This window comes from Doryrhamphus excisus, chromosome 13 (assembly GCF_030265055.1).
Source record: "Doryrhamphus excisus isolate RoL2022-K1 chromosome 13, RoL_Dexc_1.0, whole genome shotgun sequence".
In the NCBI taxonomy this organism is placed as follows: Eukaryota; Metazoa; Chordata; class Actinopteri; order Syngnathiformes; family Syngnathidae; genus Doryrhamphus; species Doryrhamphus excisus.
The window spans coordinates 1,833,498-1,850,627 of record NC_080478.1 but is presented as its reverse complement, the minus strand read 5'-3'; the positions used below and the strand labels follow the sequence as shown (position 1 = coordinate 1,850,627).

Genomic DNA, 17,130 nt, shown 5'->3' with positions numbered 1-17,130 from the left:
AATAGCCACGTATACATGGACCCAAATATTCCAAATATTCCAATAGCCACGTATACATGGACCCAAATATTCCAATAGCCACGTATACATGGACCCAAATATTCCAATAGCCACGTATACATGGACCCAAATATTCCAAATATTCCAATAGCCACGTATACATGGACCCAAATATTCCAATAGCCACGTATACGTACATGGACCCAAATATTCCAATAGCCACGTATACGTACATGGACCCAAATATTCCAATAGCCACGTATACATGGACCCAAATATTCCAATAGCCACGTATACATGGACCCAAATATTCCAAATATTCCAATTCCATTCAGTTTATTTTGGAAAGAATGTAACCTTTGTATACGCCTCATTCCCAAAGAAAAGTGCCAATCCCAATGACCATTTAATGGGATTCACGGGGGTGGAATATTCCTTTTCCCAATCCGATTGAGGTATCTTGTACCCGCTCAAACGGAAAGTTGTCAGGGTGCGTTCTTCTTCTTCTGTTGTTTATTGGCGGTTGGCAAGCAGCTTTGGTGTGCATTAGCGCCATCTGTGGAACACAATCTAAACCCTTCTATACTTTATTATTAAAAAGAAAATATATATCTATATAAAACATGTCCTGAGTTTAATGATAAAATATTATCAAGATTGAATTTGATCTTTTCCTGTTTAAATTGATCCCGGGTGCGTTCTTTCAGAGCATGCTCAGATATGACGTAACACGCAGATCCAGACGTTCTTCACTTTTAAAAATGGAGGCCAGCAATCGGCACTGGACTGCTAAGGAAAGTTTGTTTTTGATCCAAACTCAATTTCAAGACTGGACGAAGGAAAAACTGGGAATACGGAGTTATTCCGACAAGTGAAAGAAAAACTCAAGGAAGTCGGTATCACGTGATGTTGATGTTTACGTTTTACTGGGCATGCCCCATTGACTATTCTGGTTGATTATAGCGGCGCATGTAGACAAGAGATTGGAATATTCCTTTCCATGGATACCAATGTTTTCGGAAAGGTCATTCGGAAAGATTCCATTCGGAAAGAGAAAAACTCCTCATGTAAACGTGGCTAATGTAGTGCTAAGACTAACCTGTCTTACTTGTTGATAGTAGGAATGAGAACATGGCAGTTTAGTTGACTAGCCTATCCCAGCTGTCTGCTTCGGGCAAGAGGCGGGGTCCACCCTGGACTGGTGGCCAGCCAGCCAATCCCAGGGCACATATAGACAAACAACCATTCACACTCACATTCATACCTATGGACAATTAGGAGTGGCCAATTAACCTAGCATGTTTTTGGAATGTGGGAGGAAACCGGAGTACCCGGAGAAAACCCACAACCCAGAAAAAACCCAGAACATGCAAACTCCACAAAGTGGAGAATCGAACCCAGGTTTTCCCAATCTCCTGACTGTGCTAACCACTCGTCCATTTCTACTTTATATACGACTATAATTACGCAATATTTACACAGGACGTTTTGTTGCCAAAGCCCCGCATCGACACGGATACAATACACGGTCACTTTGTTTGATACCTCATCAGTGGCGGCGAGCTAAGTGATTTATAAAAAGCAAACCATAGCGCTGGAGTGGACCACTAACTAATTAGCAACATACATCACAGCTGGGACCTACAAGCTAATTACACCTGACAGGAAATACTTCACTTTGTTCAAACATGAGCATTTCGTGTCGCTTTGGATCGGGAATCAAAGCTTCTGAAACATGCCGGCGGATGATTGACTGCTGAGTGGCGCACAGTCAACAGCACGTAAGCCAATAAAAAGCCATTTGTCTGGAGCGTGGGCCAAGCGGCATAAACAGATTAGGAAAGGACATTAGCTACGTAACTGGGTTAGCAAGGACATCGGCTCTAATGGCCCGGCGTCCTTCACAAAGACCTCATGGTGCACCGGGACCAGAACCAGTGACGCTTACTGGAAACAGGAGGTTTTACCAGTCGCCGAATCAGTTGTTCATGCCACTACGACAGATGTCCAATCTCCGTCCAGCCCCTACAGCAGAGGTAGGGAACCTATGGCTCGGGAGCCAGGTAGGGCTCTTTTGATGACTGTATCTGGCTCTCAAGCATTTACCACAATAAAAATGTATGTTTGCTAACATTTTAAAGTAAACATCACAGATATCACTGTTAAAAATATTAAAAATCAACAACTTTCTTATGCATTTTAATCCGTCCATCTATTTTCTACTGCAATACGGCCAACCATATCCATCTTTCCTGATGATATTTACCAGGTCAAACACCAAAACTCGATTATTACTGGGTAATGCGGTAAAGTACCTCGGTCATTAAGATGTAAATGTAAACTTTCCTCCTTTAGTCAAATAGTCACCTAGCTAAAGCTGCAGAACCAAGCCTTCTGGCAAAGATAATAATAATAATAATAATACATTTTATTTGTATAGCGCTTTTCAAGATACTCAAAGACACTTTACAAAAGAATGAAGTTGAATAAAGCAAGTAAACAGAATAAAAGACACACCAAAATACAACATTCATTGGTTAGTACACAGTTAAAAAAGCGGGGCGGGGCACAGCAGTCAGATATAGAAGGTTAGACATTAAAAACAAATTTAAAGAGGTGGGTTTTGAGTTGTTTTTTGAAGGTGGGAAGGTCAGGGCAAGCACGGAGTGAATGGGGCAAAGAGTTCCAGAGAGTGGGGGCAGCGATGGAGAAGGCTCTGTCTCCCCAGGTTCGGAGCTTGGTCTTACAGGGGAGTGCCAGGAGGTTGGAGTCTGAGGAGCGAAGGGGACGCGGGGGATTATGTGGATGGAGGAGGTCTGTGAGATATGGGGGGGTCAGATCGTGGAGGGCTTTGTAGGTGATGAGAAGAATTTTGAAGTGAATGCGTTGGGGGACGGGAAGCCAGTGGATGGCCAAAGATGGCCAAAAGAATGAAATATACGGAGTATGGTGCAAAACCATGCAGCAGCAGAAGTTGCATTAATGGCAGCAAGTATTTGATTTATTATTAGACACTGCGCTGCTCACGAAAGTGTGCTGGCCACACCCCCTTGGCGTGGGGTAGTGTGCCTGGTCTACGTAATTAGAGCCCATTATATCTAAAACTGTTGGTCTTACATAAAAATGCACACATTTTATTGCATTTAATGTTTAAAAAAATGTATATGGCTCTCATAGATACACATTTTAAAATATCTGGTCTTCATGGCTCTTGTAGCCAAAAAGGTTCCCGACCCCTGCCCTACAGCATGAACCACAACAACGAACATAGAACATGTCCTCCTGTGTCCACCCCAACCCCAACCCAAACCGATCCACAACGCCAACGCTCCCATTCCGTAGGAAAGTCAAAGTCGATAACGGGAAGGTTTCTTCAGTCCACAATCGTAACGTGACCAACCATCTCGTGGACATGACTTCTATCCATGATGATCACAGAGGTTCAATGTGGCTCATTAGCGGCAAGTGAAGATGATTGCTGTTCGTAAATTAGCTTCTCCTCTCAACAAGAGAAAAAAAAAGCCACCGAGGGGAGTCGGATTCAAAAACGAGCGTCTCAGCACGGCCGCGTTGGAATAAATTGTAACGTCTTTCAGTCAACACAAACAAGGAACTATTTTGTGTCATTACAACACTTTGTGGGATAACAACATCCCCCGCAGCGCTCTTGTGTATGCCAACAAAATAAAAGACTATTGGGGTTTCCGGTAATTGTTTCCATGGTGATTATTTTCCCTCTTTGGGTTGTGACAGCGCGCGGGACGAGCACGGCGAGAAGGAAAAAACAAAACACACGCGTCGGCCGCTGAAAGCAATTTCCTCGTCTAAATGTAGTTATGCAAAGCCTGCGGGCATCATCAGCATTTGGTAATTAGTTTTATAATTACGCCGCTTTCCCGCTCGCTCTGCCACTCCATTTTTCCGCACGCCCAGACGGGAGAATCAAAACATCTCACACGCCCAGTCCGCCAAATCACTTCCTGGTTAGTTAGCGGCAGAGTGCACGGCGAGAGGCGGTGGCTTCGGTCTTTTAGGCCAGCCACGGGAGGCCTGCTGGGTTCTAGAGTGGGTACATTTGGAGTGGACTGGAACATCCCACTGGAAAGGAACCACAGTTGCATTTGCATACAGGTCAATCAGAACCGACATCGGAGCGCCGGAAGATATCATTTCCTCCTCGTCTTTCCAGGAAGCGTACCTGTGGGACCGACCTTAGATGACCTTGTCCTACTTGATCATGCAGTTTTTGACCCCTGACGCCGCCTTCATTCAGGATTTGGAGGCAACAGGTAGGGGTCGGGGTCAACGTGTTCCCCGAGTATAACGGAGGACGCCATTAGCCCGGCTAGCACGCCGCGTCATCAAAACATCAGCTGCTCCAAAGAGACGAGATGGATCATAACAAGACGAGACTCCCGCCGCTCTGAGACGCAATCATGGCCGCCGTCGCTCTAATTGACTGTCTGCTTTAGTTTTTTTTTTCTCTTTGTCCTCACTCTTCTTCATCGCTCTCGCTCTCGGCTCGCTTGCTCGCTCTGGCAGCGTTTAGTCTCGCTGAGACGCAGCTTGACTTTGTGTAAAGACGACGTCTGAGTGCACACGCACACACAAAAGGCCTCAAATAGAAAAATGATGTCATATTCTGCTAGGAAGTTAAGCCCTCGCCATTCCGACGCCACCCCTCCCCCGTCTACTATTTTCATGATGAAGCCCAAGTTCTCCTGTCCCTTGTTTAGTTTGTATGCCTCGGCGTGTTAAACGATATTGGAAAGTTTAGTTTGTAGAGACTGGACTCATATACATCATTCCACTATATGAATATCATAACTACGGGCTTCATAAACACGAATGGTAGACAAAAATCTATGTCCTGTTATGTTGGCAATGGTACAGACAAATAATATATCATAATATATACCGTATTTTCCGGACTATAAGTCACACTTTTTTCGTAGGTTGGCTGTTCCTGCGACTTATACTCCAGAGCGACTTATACATGAAAAAAAAAATTATGTTATGGGCTGTATGGGCTGAAACCATGGTTCAATTCCACCCTCGGCCATCTCTGTGTGGAGTTTGCATGTTCTCCCCGTGCATGCGTGGGTTTTCTCCGGGTACTCCGGTTTCCTCCCACATTCCAAAAACATGCTAGGTTAATTAGCCATTAATTGTATTGTTATTACCTAATAACAATACATGACATTGTTACATGACTCCCTCGTTTATCGCGGCTAATTGGTTCCAGTCCCGACCGTATATATACCGATATAACAATAACAATTTTCCGATATCAACATGAATCATACATTTTTTTGGTGTGTGAACTATGGGAAAAGCACAAATCATAGATACATTTTTTTGGATTTTTTTGCATTTTTTTGACAAAAACTCACCCATAACACAAACACTGAACACCTTTTGTGTTCATGTTTATTTTTAGTGTAGCTGAATAAGCATTGTGTTAGCATATCTTACACCTATTCAGCCTGTTCTATATTCTTTTATTTATTCTTTTATTGTTGGAATAAATTAGAAAATTAAATTAGACATACAAAAAATGTGACTTATGTATGTTTTTTTCTGCCTAAATATGCATTTTTGGCCTTGTGCGACTTATACTCTGGAGCGACTTATAGCCCAGAAAATACGGTAATATTAAGTAATAATTGCACACTAAGCCTGACCTCTGTAAAGACACTGTACACATCATTTCCATCTGACATATAGCATATAGCATCAAATTCAGTTAGCAATGACGCAACTTTGAACTTCTGACCGAAACCTCACTCAACCCCCTGTTGGTGGGCGGAGCTTTCTCGACCAATCCGTTTGGTCTAAACATGTATTCCAGGTGACATTGCAGTACATCTCGTGTTTACGGTTACACAATTCAACAACCGAGTAGGAAGAAGCAGAGCTTAATAAGCAATCAATAATCACTTCCTGAGTTCATTATACACGACTTACTGTACACGAGCTAGCGACGTCAGGAGCCCCGGGAAAAAAAACCCAAAATGACGCCATGATGCACCTCCACCTCTGTAGATAAACACAACGGCGGGCTGGTGTGGTCCTCGCCACCCGGCACCAAAAAAAGCACAAATTCCATATTTTGAAGGCACCTTCTTGAAAAACGATATGCTAACTTAAAACTAGTGCTCGTAACGTAGAAATTCTGACTTTGGTGGGGAAACTAAATTCAGCTTGTTAGCTTTCAAAAGAGCCCAAATCCACATCACGCAAATCCCCCAAATTAGACATGTCTCACTCATAAGGACTGAAATAACTAATCTAAGTAGGTCTTATAAGACATAAACAACATTATACAGTGTAACGCAACAATGATATCATGAATGAAGCTGTGTGTGTGTGTGTGTGTGTGTGTGTGTGTTGATTGTAGACTGGCTCATGAAGTGTGGCATTTTGGTGTCTGCTGCTCTCTGCATGCATAATGAATAACCAGGTGTTGGAGCGGGTCACACATGCAACAGATTGTCACACACACACACACACACACACACACACAATCCTCCACATTGCTATAAATTCACACATAAACACATCAAGCAGCATTCAGTCACACACACACACACACACACACACACACACACACACACACAAAGCGGTGTGGGTGTCGGGCTGCTCAAAGGTCACGGTTGTTTGTGTGTGTTGGTGCAGCAGATGTGGAGTCTCTGACAGGAAGTGAAAGCTGCAGCACTAAACTGTAGAAGAGCAACTGATGGGTCAATTAACGCAAAGGTCAACAGGGGGAGGGACGAGTGTGGGGGGGGGGGGGGGGGGGAGTCAAGGAGGAAGAAGGCTGGAGAGAAAGGATGAAGTTTGTTCTTCCAAATTTGACACGTGTGTGTATATCTTTAAATGTTGTCATGTCTTCCTGACCAGAAAAAAAATAACCACATGTTGGTGCTAAACTGGGGCGGCACGGTGGTCTAGGGGTTAGCGCACAGACCTCACAGCTAGGAGACCAGGGTTCAATTCCACCCTCTGGCATTTCTGTGTGGAGTTTGCATGTTCTCCCCGTGCATGCGTGGGTTTTCTCCGGGTACTCCGGTTTCCTCCCACATTCCAAAAACATGCTAGGTTAATTAGCCACTCCAAATTGTCCATAGGTATGAATGTGAGTGTGAATGGTTGTTTGTGTATATGTGCCCTGTGATTGGCTGGCCACCAGTCCAGGGTGTACCCCGCCTTACGCCCGAAGACAGCTGGGATAGGCTCCAGCACCCCCTGCGACCCTCGTGAGGAAAAAGCGGTAGAAAATGAATGAATGTATGGTGCTAAACTAATACTCATTATCAATAGTTTGATATTAATAGGTACTATTGTGTCGATATGTTTGAGTTGGCTATTCCACGTGTGCACTACGGAAATCAAACCATATTCCATATTACAGAGGTAATGCGGCGTTTACTGACAATCTTCATCCAATGCGTCAATCGAGTGTGCAGCGGCGATCAGTCGCAGGAAGAAAACGTCATCAAATGTTTTTTTTCCATTGATACATCGTGCATCATTTTATCATCGCAAGGATCAATACCGGTATACTGATATATAAAAATGATCGCCCAATCCTCAAACGGAATACTTCACTGTCTACACCATGTACTTAGTTCCTGAGTGTGGGAGTTTTTCAGTGAAATCCATTCCTGTCATTGTACACTGACTGCAGTATTTACCCTTTTCTCTCCTTTTTAACGGTGAATTGCAACCACTGAACGTATTATCACCAATATTTGTATCACCCCGGAAAATATCTGTCAGATTTTTGTCCTCACTTCTCTATTGTATAATCATTAGGAGTACTGTATTTTCTGGACTGTAAGTGGCTCCGGAGTATAAGACGCACAAGGCCAAAAATGCATAATTAGGTAGAAAAAAACATACATAAGTCGCTCTGGAGTATAAATCGCACAAGGCCAAAAATGCATAATTAGGTAGAAAAAACATACATAATTCGCACTGGAATATAAGACGCACAAGACCAAAAATGTATAATTAGGTAGAAAAAAACATACATAAGTCGCACTGGAGTATAAGTCGCACAAGACCAAAATTGCATAATTAGGTAGAAAAAACATACATAAGTCGCTCTGGAGTATAAGTCGCACAAGGCCAAAAATGCATAATTAGGTAGAAAAAAAACATACATAATTCGCACTGGAATATAAGTCGCACAAGGCCAAAAATGTATAATTAGGTAGAAAAAAAACATACATAAGTAGCTCTGGAGTATAAGACGCACAAGGGCAAAAATGCATAATTAGGTAGAAAAAAACATACATAAGTCGCTCTGGAGTATAAGACGGACAAGGAAAAAAATGCATAATTAGGTAGAAAAAAACATACATAAGTCACACTCGGGTATAAGTCGCACAAGGCCAAAAATGCATAATTAGGTAGAAAAAAACATACATAAGTCGCACTGCAGTATAAGACGCACAAGGCCAAAAATGCATAATTAGGTAGAAAAAAACATACATAAGTCACACTGGAGTATAAGACGACCAAGGCCAAAAATGCATAATTAGGTAGAAAAAAAACATACATAAGTCGCTCTGGAGTATAAATTGCACAAGGCCAAAAATGCACAATTAGGTAGAAAAAAAACATACATAAGTCGCTCTGGAGTATAAATTGCACAAGGCCAAAAATGCATAATTAGGTAGAAAAAACACATAATTCGCACTGGAATATAAGACGCACAAGGCCAAAAATGTATAATTAGGTAGAAAAAAAACATACATAAGTCACACTGGAGTATAAGTCGCACAAGGCCACAAATGCATAATTAGATAGAAAAAACATACATAAGTCGCACAAGGCCAAAAATTTATAATTAGGTAGAAAAAAACATACATAAGTCACACTGGAGTATAAGTCGCACAAGGCCAAAAATGCATAATTAGGTAGAAAAAAACATACATAAGTCACACTGGAGTATAAGACGCCCAAGGCCAAAAATGCATAATTAGGTAGAAAAAACATACATAAGTCGCACTGGAGTATAAGACGCACAAGGCCAAAAATGCATAATTATGTAGGAAAAAAACATACATAAGTCGCTCTGGAGTATAAGACGCACAAGGCCAAAAATGCATAATTAGGTAGAAAAAAACATACATAAGTTGCACTGGAGTATAAGTCGTGAAAAAAAGTGTGACTTATAGTCCGGAAAACGCCCCTTCTCTTCCGCTAGGCAGCCAAGATGGCGACAGTTGAGGCTGGCAAGTGTCCATCGCTGTATACTCACCATTTTGACCATACTGAATACAAAAACCACGTACTGATAGTGTACTGCATTGTGTACTGCATTGTGCCGTACTTCAAAGACGAGACGTGAGTACGCGAGTTCACTAATTGAAACACAGAAGTCGTCAGGTACCTGAAGGCAACACCTGACTGGTGATAGATGTCATTTGGTCGAAATAGTAACTTTTGACCCCAGCCAGGATGGTTAGCATACTTCCTTTTACAATGCTGCCCCCTACTGGTGTGGAGTGGACATGTTTGTTTTGTGCATTTTGTGCACGTGTAGGGAAGAGTTAAAAAGTGAAAAATGGAGGCGGGGCTTGAGTCTCTCCTGTTGTGATGAAGTCTCTCATCCACAGAAAGAGTAAAAAATACACACACCACCTCACACGGTACTTTGGTGTTTACTGTTGACGTTACTTCCATTAAAATGCATGTGGCTCTTCAAAGTGCTGACAACAATGACGCCATCTGCTGCTGTGGCGAGGTGGCCGTATGTGCACACGCACACACACACACACACACACACACACACACACACACCTCCTTTGGAGATGCCAGCACACACTCGCGCATACACACACATACACAGAAATACACACATTAGATGCATGCAGAGTAAAAAAATCCTCTTGTTGCTTCCACTTAGTTTCACAACAAATTCATCAAAACTAAAGTTGCTTGACTGGGAAACAATTTAGCTGAGTGGTTCTCAACTGGTTTGGCTGGGGGACCCACTATGCCCCCCCCCGTGGCAAGCAGGGACCCAAATTGCAGAAATTGATACACTCAAATTTCTTAAATGTCTTATATTTAAAGACAATGTTTGTAATGGGGGCTGCATGGCGGATGAGTGGTTCGCGCGCAGCCCTCACAGCTAGGAAACCTGAGTTCAATTCCACCCTCGGTGGAGTTTGCATGTTCTCCCTGTGCATGCGTGGGTTTTCTCCGGGTACTCCGGTTTCCTCCCACATTCCAAAAACATGCTAGGTTAATTAGCCACTCCAAATTGTCCATAGGTATGAATGTGAGTGTGAATGGTTGTTTGTCTATATGTGCCCTGGGATTGGCTGGCCACCAGTCCAGGGTGTAGAAGACAGCTGGGATAGGCTCCAGCACCCTCTGTGACCCTTGTGAGGAACGAATGAATAAATGTTCGTAATGGTCACGCACCATATGGCGGCGTAGCTAGCATGCTAGCACATAGCACAGAGAGGAACGTGAGGTGCATTCAGAAACATTGGGTCATTCATTCATGCTGGAGCCTATCCCAGCTGTCTTCTTGGGGCGAGAGGCGGAGTCCACCCTGGACTGGAGGCCAGCCAATCACAGGGCACATATAGACAAACAACCATTCACACTCACATTCATACCTATGGACAATTTGGAGTGGCTAATTAACCTAGCATGTTTTTGGAATGTGGGAGGAAACCGAAGTACCCGGAGAACATGCAAACTCCACACTGAGATGGCCAAGGGTGGAATTGAACACAGGTCTCCTAGTTGTGAGGCCTGCGTGCTAACCACTCGTGCAGCCATCATTACATAATTTTGCTTGTCAGACCCAAAAACAGCTCCAGACCCACCGGTTGAGAACCCCAGTTTAGCTACCTAACAGCCTGCGTGCGTTTGTGTGAACCCCCTCCCTTGAAGGTCGTCCTACCTTTGACGGAGGTGTTGGGGGGCGGGCCTTCCATGCGCAGGTTCCAGGGCGGGTCTCCCTGGTTGGCAAAGTCCCTCATCTTCAGGTAGCTGATGGTGAGGCGGATGATGGACGCCTTGTCCAGCTGACTGGTGATGGCGCCCGGCAACGGCAGCATCTTGGCCAGCTCGTAAAACTCAAAGTTCTCCTTGCCCCTCCGCGACCTGGCGGCGTCCCGCGACTTCTCCTTCCTCAGCGCCTGCAGCCTGAACGGATGACAAAGCAGGACGTCAGCCAGGATGGCGGCGAGGCTGCAACGTCAGACTGCGGCGTCATGCTGGTAGCAAAACGATGTTCAAAATTGAAAAGACATTGAAAGTCTCCATGTCATCGCATCCTTCCATCCTTCCTTCCTTGCTTCCTACCTTGCCCTCAAGTGCACATGTCACCTTTGTTTGTTCTCATCCTTCAACAAGAGCACTGATGGCCATGCTTTCTTCAGCTAACCTTCATCCTCCTCATCCTCCAATGCCGCTACAAATTAACTCAGCCATTAATCAGCAGCCAAAAAGCTCAGAGGACTTCCTGTTGGCCACACGTGCATTTAAGCACACGTGATTCATGAAGTGTTGATGAAACACAGAAGAGGTTGCTACGTGTATGAGCAAGACACGCTGATCATTTATTGATGATGGATTGAGGGTGATGATGATGATGAAGAAGACTGTCAACTCGGTGCTTTCCTAATGAAAGGTACATCTTCTTGTGTTTCCATCTACGTCCTGTCAGCGTGCACATCAGGAGTCCATATTTCATTGCCTCGTGGCGTATTCCACAAATAAGAAACGTGGACAACATGAGCACAACGCAAGAAGGTTGAGGGGAAGAACATAAAAAAAACATCAGGACTGCTTCATTTACTCATTAGAACATTCTTTCATTTTCATTCAGGGGTCCAACCTGGACTGGTGGCTAGCCAATCACAGGGCACATATAGACAAACAACCATTCACACTCACATTCATACCTATGGACAATTTGGAGTGGCTAATTAACCTAGCATGTTTTTGGAATGTGGGAGGAAACCGGAGTACCCGGAGAAAACCCACGCATGCACGGGGAGAACATGCAAACTCCACACAGAGATGGCCGAGGGTGGAATTGAACTGGGGTCTCCTAGCTGTGAAGCCTGTGTGCTAACCACCCATCCGCTGTGCAGCCCTGGTTCAGTATATTTTTCATCAAAATAGTAGCCATGCCAAAATGTTGTGTTGCTGCTGGATGTTCACAGTATCTGAGTAATACCGTCGTGGGGTGCTGGAGCCTATCCCAGCTGTCTTTGGGCGAGAGGGGTCAAACACAACATATTGAAAGATTTTCTTCTATAAGTGTTTGGAAGTTGCGTTCAGGGACCGAGTGAAAGTGTTGTACAAAGCAGTTGAGATCTAGAAAGACTTTCATCATTGTTGTGGTTCTTTGGTAAAAATAGGAGCTAATTAACCACTCAGGACTCATGAGGTCCTTTTTAGGACAGCATGTGAAGCTCAACGCCACGCAAGGATGCTGTCATCAGCTTCCTGCTTGGATCCCACGTACGACAGCGTCTATTCGTCCTTGGCCTTTTACAGTACTTGCTATAGGAGCGGGTACAACCAGGTACTATTTGTAGTACCTCCACGGTGACGTTAATCACTCCAGGTTGTTCCTAGGTTGAGCGGATGAAGAATATCAAAGTGAAAATGTTTGGACTCCCCTGACCTAGAACGTCTTTAGTTCTACCTGTGGGTGTGGCCTCCATGGAGGGGCGGGGCTTAGCTGCTCTGGACAGTAAATCTACCCGACAACAGTGTCTTCTGTCACATGACGCATGGCCAGTTTGACCTCCAATTGACATCGAGTTAAACCCCAACCCCCCCACTGACCTTCCCAGCATGCTTTGTGTCCACACACACACACACACACACACACACACAATAAAACACACATCTTCCTTTCCTGTGACAAGCTCTTTAAAAAACCATCGACCCACCTCACTGAACTTTACGACACACACACACACACACACACGCACACGCAGACGAGCTCTTTAAAACGCCATCAAGTCACCCGGCCGAACTTTACGACGTGGTTTCATCTCGTGTTTTTAACACACACACACACACACACACACACACACGCTGATCAGGACAAGTGTTGCATTACCGACTCAGCCGCCACATGATAAATATGTCTACTTGAGTCAAGGTCACACACACCTCCTCACGCATGCACACACACACACACACACACACACACACACACACACACACACACACACGCACACACATGTCGTTAGTCAACTTGATGTTTCTCAAGTTGATGTGACAAAAAAAAAAAAAACACAACAGTGAATCAACTTTTGCTTAGAAGGAGTTAAAAGGGAAATCTTGTTACCGTAATGCCTCAACTTAAGACTCATCAGCTTTGGTCAAAATGGCAAATTATGATGAAGATGCAAGAAAAGTCAGTCATGATCTTCTAGAACATCTTCCACCGTTTTGTTTTGTCTTTGACATGTTCTAATGAGGGCTGCACGGCGGTCGAGTGGCTAGCGCGTAGATCTCACAGCTAGGAGACCAGGGTTCAATTCCACCCTGGGCCATCTCTTTGTGGAGTTCTCCGGGTACCTCCCACATTCCAAAAACATGCTAGGTTAATTAGCCACTCCAAATTGTCCATAGGTATGAATGTGAGTGTGAATGGTTGTTTGTCTATATGTGCCCTGTGATTGGCTGGCCACCAGTCCAGGGTGTACCCTAGACCCTAGACCCTAGACTTACGCCCGAAGACAGCTGGGATAGGCTCCAGCACCCCCCGCGACCCTCGTGAGGAAAAAGCGGTAGAAAATGAATGAATGAATGAATGAGTTAAAAGGGAAACCTTGTTACCGTAATGCCTCAACTTAAGACTCATCAGCTTTGGTCAAAATGGCAAATTATGATGAAGATGCAAGAAAAGTCAGTCATGATCTTCTAGAACATCTTCCACCATTTTGTTTTGTCTTTGACATGTTCTAATGAGGTCTGCACGGTGGACGAGTGGTTAGCGCGTAGATCTCACAGCTAGGAGACCTGGGTTCAATTCCACCCTGGGCCATCTCTTTGTGGAGTTCTCCGGGTACTCCGGTTTCCTCCCACATTCCAAAAACATGCTAGGTTAATTAGCCACTCCAAATTGTCCATAGGTATGAATGTGAGTGTGAATGGTTGTTTGTCTATATGTGCCCTGGGATTGGCTGGCCACCAGTTCAGGGTGGACCCCGCCTCTCGCTCGAAGACAGTTGGGATAGGCTCCCGCGACCTTCGTGAGGATAAGCGGTAGAAAATGAATGAATGAATGTTGTGTGTGATTGTAAAGTTTCGTTGTCTTAGGAAATCAAACTATATTAAAACGAGTGCTGGGTAAATATTACCTAATAATACATGACATTGTTACATGACTCCCTCGTTTATCACGGCTAATTGGTTCCAGTTCCAGTCCAGTCAAGTGAATTTTGGCAAAGTCAGGATTCCTTATTTATAGGCGTGTACCAATATAACAATAACAATTTTCCGATATCAACATGAATCATACATTTTTTGGGTTGAAAAGCACAAATCATATATACATTTATGGATTTTTTTTGCAGTTTTTTTTTTTTTTTTTTTACAAAAACTGACCCATTTCCTTCTTTATGCATGTGGAGAATTTCATCCGCAACAACGTGGCAGATAATATAGCGAGACTGGAAGTGCTCAGTAAAACATTTAAAGCTGCCATTACTCACCACTGACAGGGGCTCGCTCGTTTCTCTAATAGCTAATTACTTTTTGTCACAGGCGTTTCCTGTGTGATGCCACGTCATATTCGCAATGAGGTTGGCCGTATTCAACTTCCCCAGTTCTGCGCTTCCACGGGGAACTTGTGCATGCTAGAATCAGTTTCCGTACAGCTGACATCAATTTGGGTCAACCGGTCAAAAGAACTCGTTTTTTTTGTGAACTGAATGAACGAGGTCACCGCCCTTAAAATACCCGTTCAGTCTGTTCAGTTGCAAATGCTTGTTTTTGATTGGCTGGAGAGTCAGTTCACCGTTCGTTTTGCGGGGCGGGGCTATCTGCGTGTTTGCTTGTCTTATCCTATCGTCGCGCCTTGCTCTGTGGGTGGGTGGGGTTAGCTGACCCGGTCAATCTCTCGGTCTTTTTGACAAGTTTGTGACCCGTTTGTTCATGACGGACACACCACTAATTGACCGACACTCGTCAGCCGTTCATTCAGCGTCGGACGGGGGGATCGTAACACCGGAACGCGGAGCTGAGATGCTCGGATCCGGGTGGCTGTCATAATACGTCATCACGTGTTGTTGCGCTGTTGAGTCGGAACGAACGTGAACATGAATGAACGGACTCAACACGGCTGAACGGGTTTTTGCACAGGCTAACGACCAATTGACCGAAATGACCGAAATGACTGAAATGAACAAAATGAACGGATCTTTTTACTGACTGAACCGGACGGATCCGTTCAACGAAATGAACGGTTTTGCCCACCACTATGAGGTTTCTTTCAGTTTTGCATAGTTAACACCAGGATGAGTAGCCTGTGTTTTTGTTTCCCATAAGCATCATCTTCTTCACCTTGCTGTGCAGCAAAGATCCGTACCAGAAAAAAAAAGAAAAAAATCGCAATCTCTGATCGCTCTAACAAGCTTTTTTAAAAAAACATTGTACGTAAGAATCTGAAACCAGCGCTGACATTTGAATCAAGGACTCGCACTGCACTGTCGCTGGTAAGCGACATACTTCCTCCTCGTTGTTCCTGTCCCAGAGGGAGCTCTCCAGCCAGGAGAAGTTGGCTCCGCTGCCCTAGTTCTACCCGCTGATGGTCGATGCCACCGCTGAGCCTCATCCATCAGCTTGCAAGAGGAGCAATTGCATTCATTAACTGACTTGTCGTTATTATGTGCTTGAATGTACCGTCAAATAAATTAGCCTGCCTTGTTTTCCTTCCTTAAAAATAATATCACAAATGCTATTGCCAGCTAGCGCTTTCATGTACCAAAATATAATTTGGAAAGATTCATGGTACCGGATTCAAACAGGCCATATACGGGCCATGCTTAGTGTACCAAACAACGCCAACAACAACGGCTGTAGCAACACTGAGAAATCAAAAAAAAAAAAAAAAAAGTTAGCTGGCGGCTATTAAATCATTAGTGGTTTTCCCAAGAGAGTAAACTTACTAATTAGTGCAACATTAATTGATATTTGGAAGTGCCATCATTTACTGTGTGCTGTTTGTTGCCGGAGGGCGCTTTGTCTCGTCACTCCGTAAGAGCAGTTATCTCCTCAGGAACGACGACCATGCGGCAATTAGTCCACGTTTGCATGGCCACGCGCGCTAATATGAACATTCATCAGCATTAGCGGCTAATAATGTCAATCTGGAGGCTATTCATTAGCCGAGATTAATGCAACAACAATTATTACAAAGCCTAGTCACGTGACTGATGTCTTCATGGGGACAAAAGAGACGCAGAGAGTGTGCACGCCATCTTTCAAAAAATATATCATAAAGTTTTGAGTGAGGGTGTCGCAATTGGTGCATGATGATGATGATGATGATGATGATGCAATGTCTCATTTGCATCCTCCACCGAGGCCTGCAACGCCTTAGCTTCCTTTATGGCAGGGGTATCAAACTCAATTTACTTGGGGGGCCACTGGAGCTCGGGTCTGGGTGAGACTGGGCCACATCAGGTTTTCCAAAAAAAAAAAAAAATTTTTTTTTTCCAAAATTTTTTTCCAAAATTCAAAAAAAAAAAAATTTCCAAAAAAGTTTTTCCAAATTAAAGATTCCGATTTTCTACAAGAAAAGCTCTGATAAAACATTTCACTGTTCTCAAATATCTTAATTTTTATTTTTCTGTACAAAATAAGATGAAAAATAAAAAATCAAGAATAAAGAAAATCAATAAATCAGTAATAAATAAATATAATAATAATAATAAAAACTTAAGAAAGCACATATAGTTGGTGGGTAGACAAATGATTTTTTTTCATATTAAAATGAACAAAGCATTATTAGAGCCCTGTAGACATGACAAAACACGACTATAGTCACATTTATACTCTTTTTATTTACAACATATTGCGCAACTGCAGGGTCTCGAGACACATGCTAACTCGCAAACTAGAGAG

The 17,130-nt window shown here is 43.8% G+C and overlaps 1 protein-coding gene across 4 annotated transcripts in view; it reads right to left on the bottom strand.

Moving 5' to 3' along the window:
- LOC131139957 (neuronal PAS domain-containing protein 3-like) overlaps window positions 1-17,130 on the bottom strand; it is a 146,340-nt gene that overhangs the window by 70,460 nt on the left and 58,750 nt on the right. For all 4 annotated transcript variants that reach the window (XM_058089932.1, XM_058089929.1, XM_058089930.1 and 1 more), the window contains exon 3: window positions 10,934-11,178. In XM_058089932.1, the coding sequence (XP_057945915.1) occupies window positions 10,934-11,178 (245 nt within the window). The remainder of the gene's footprint in view (window positions 1-10,933; window positions 11,179-17,130) is intronic.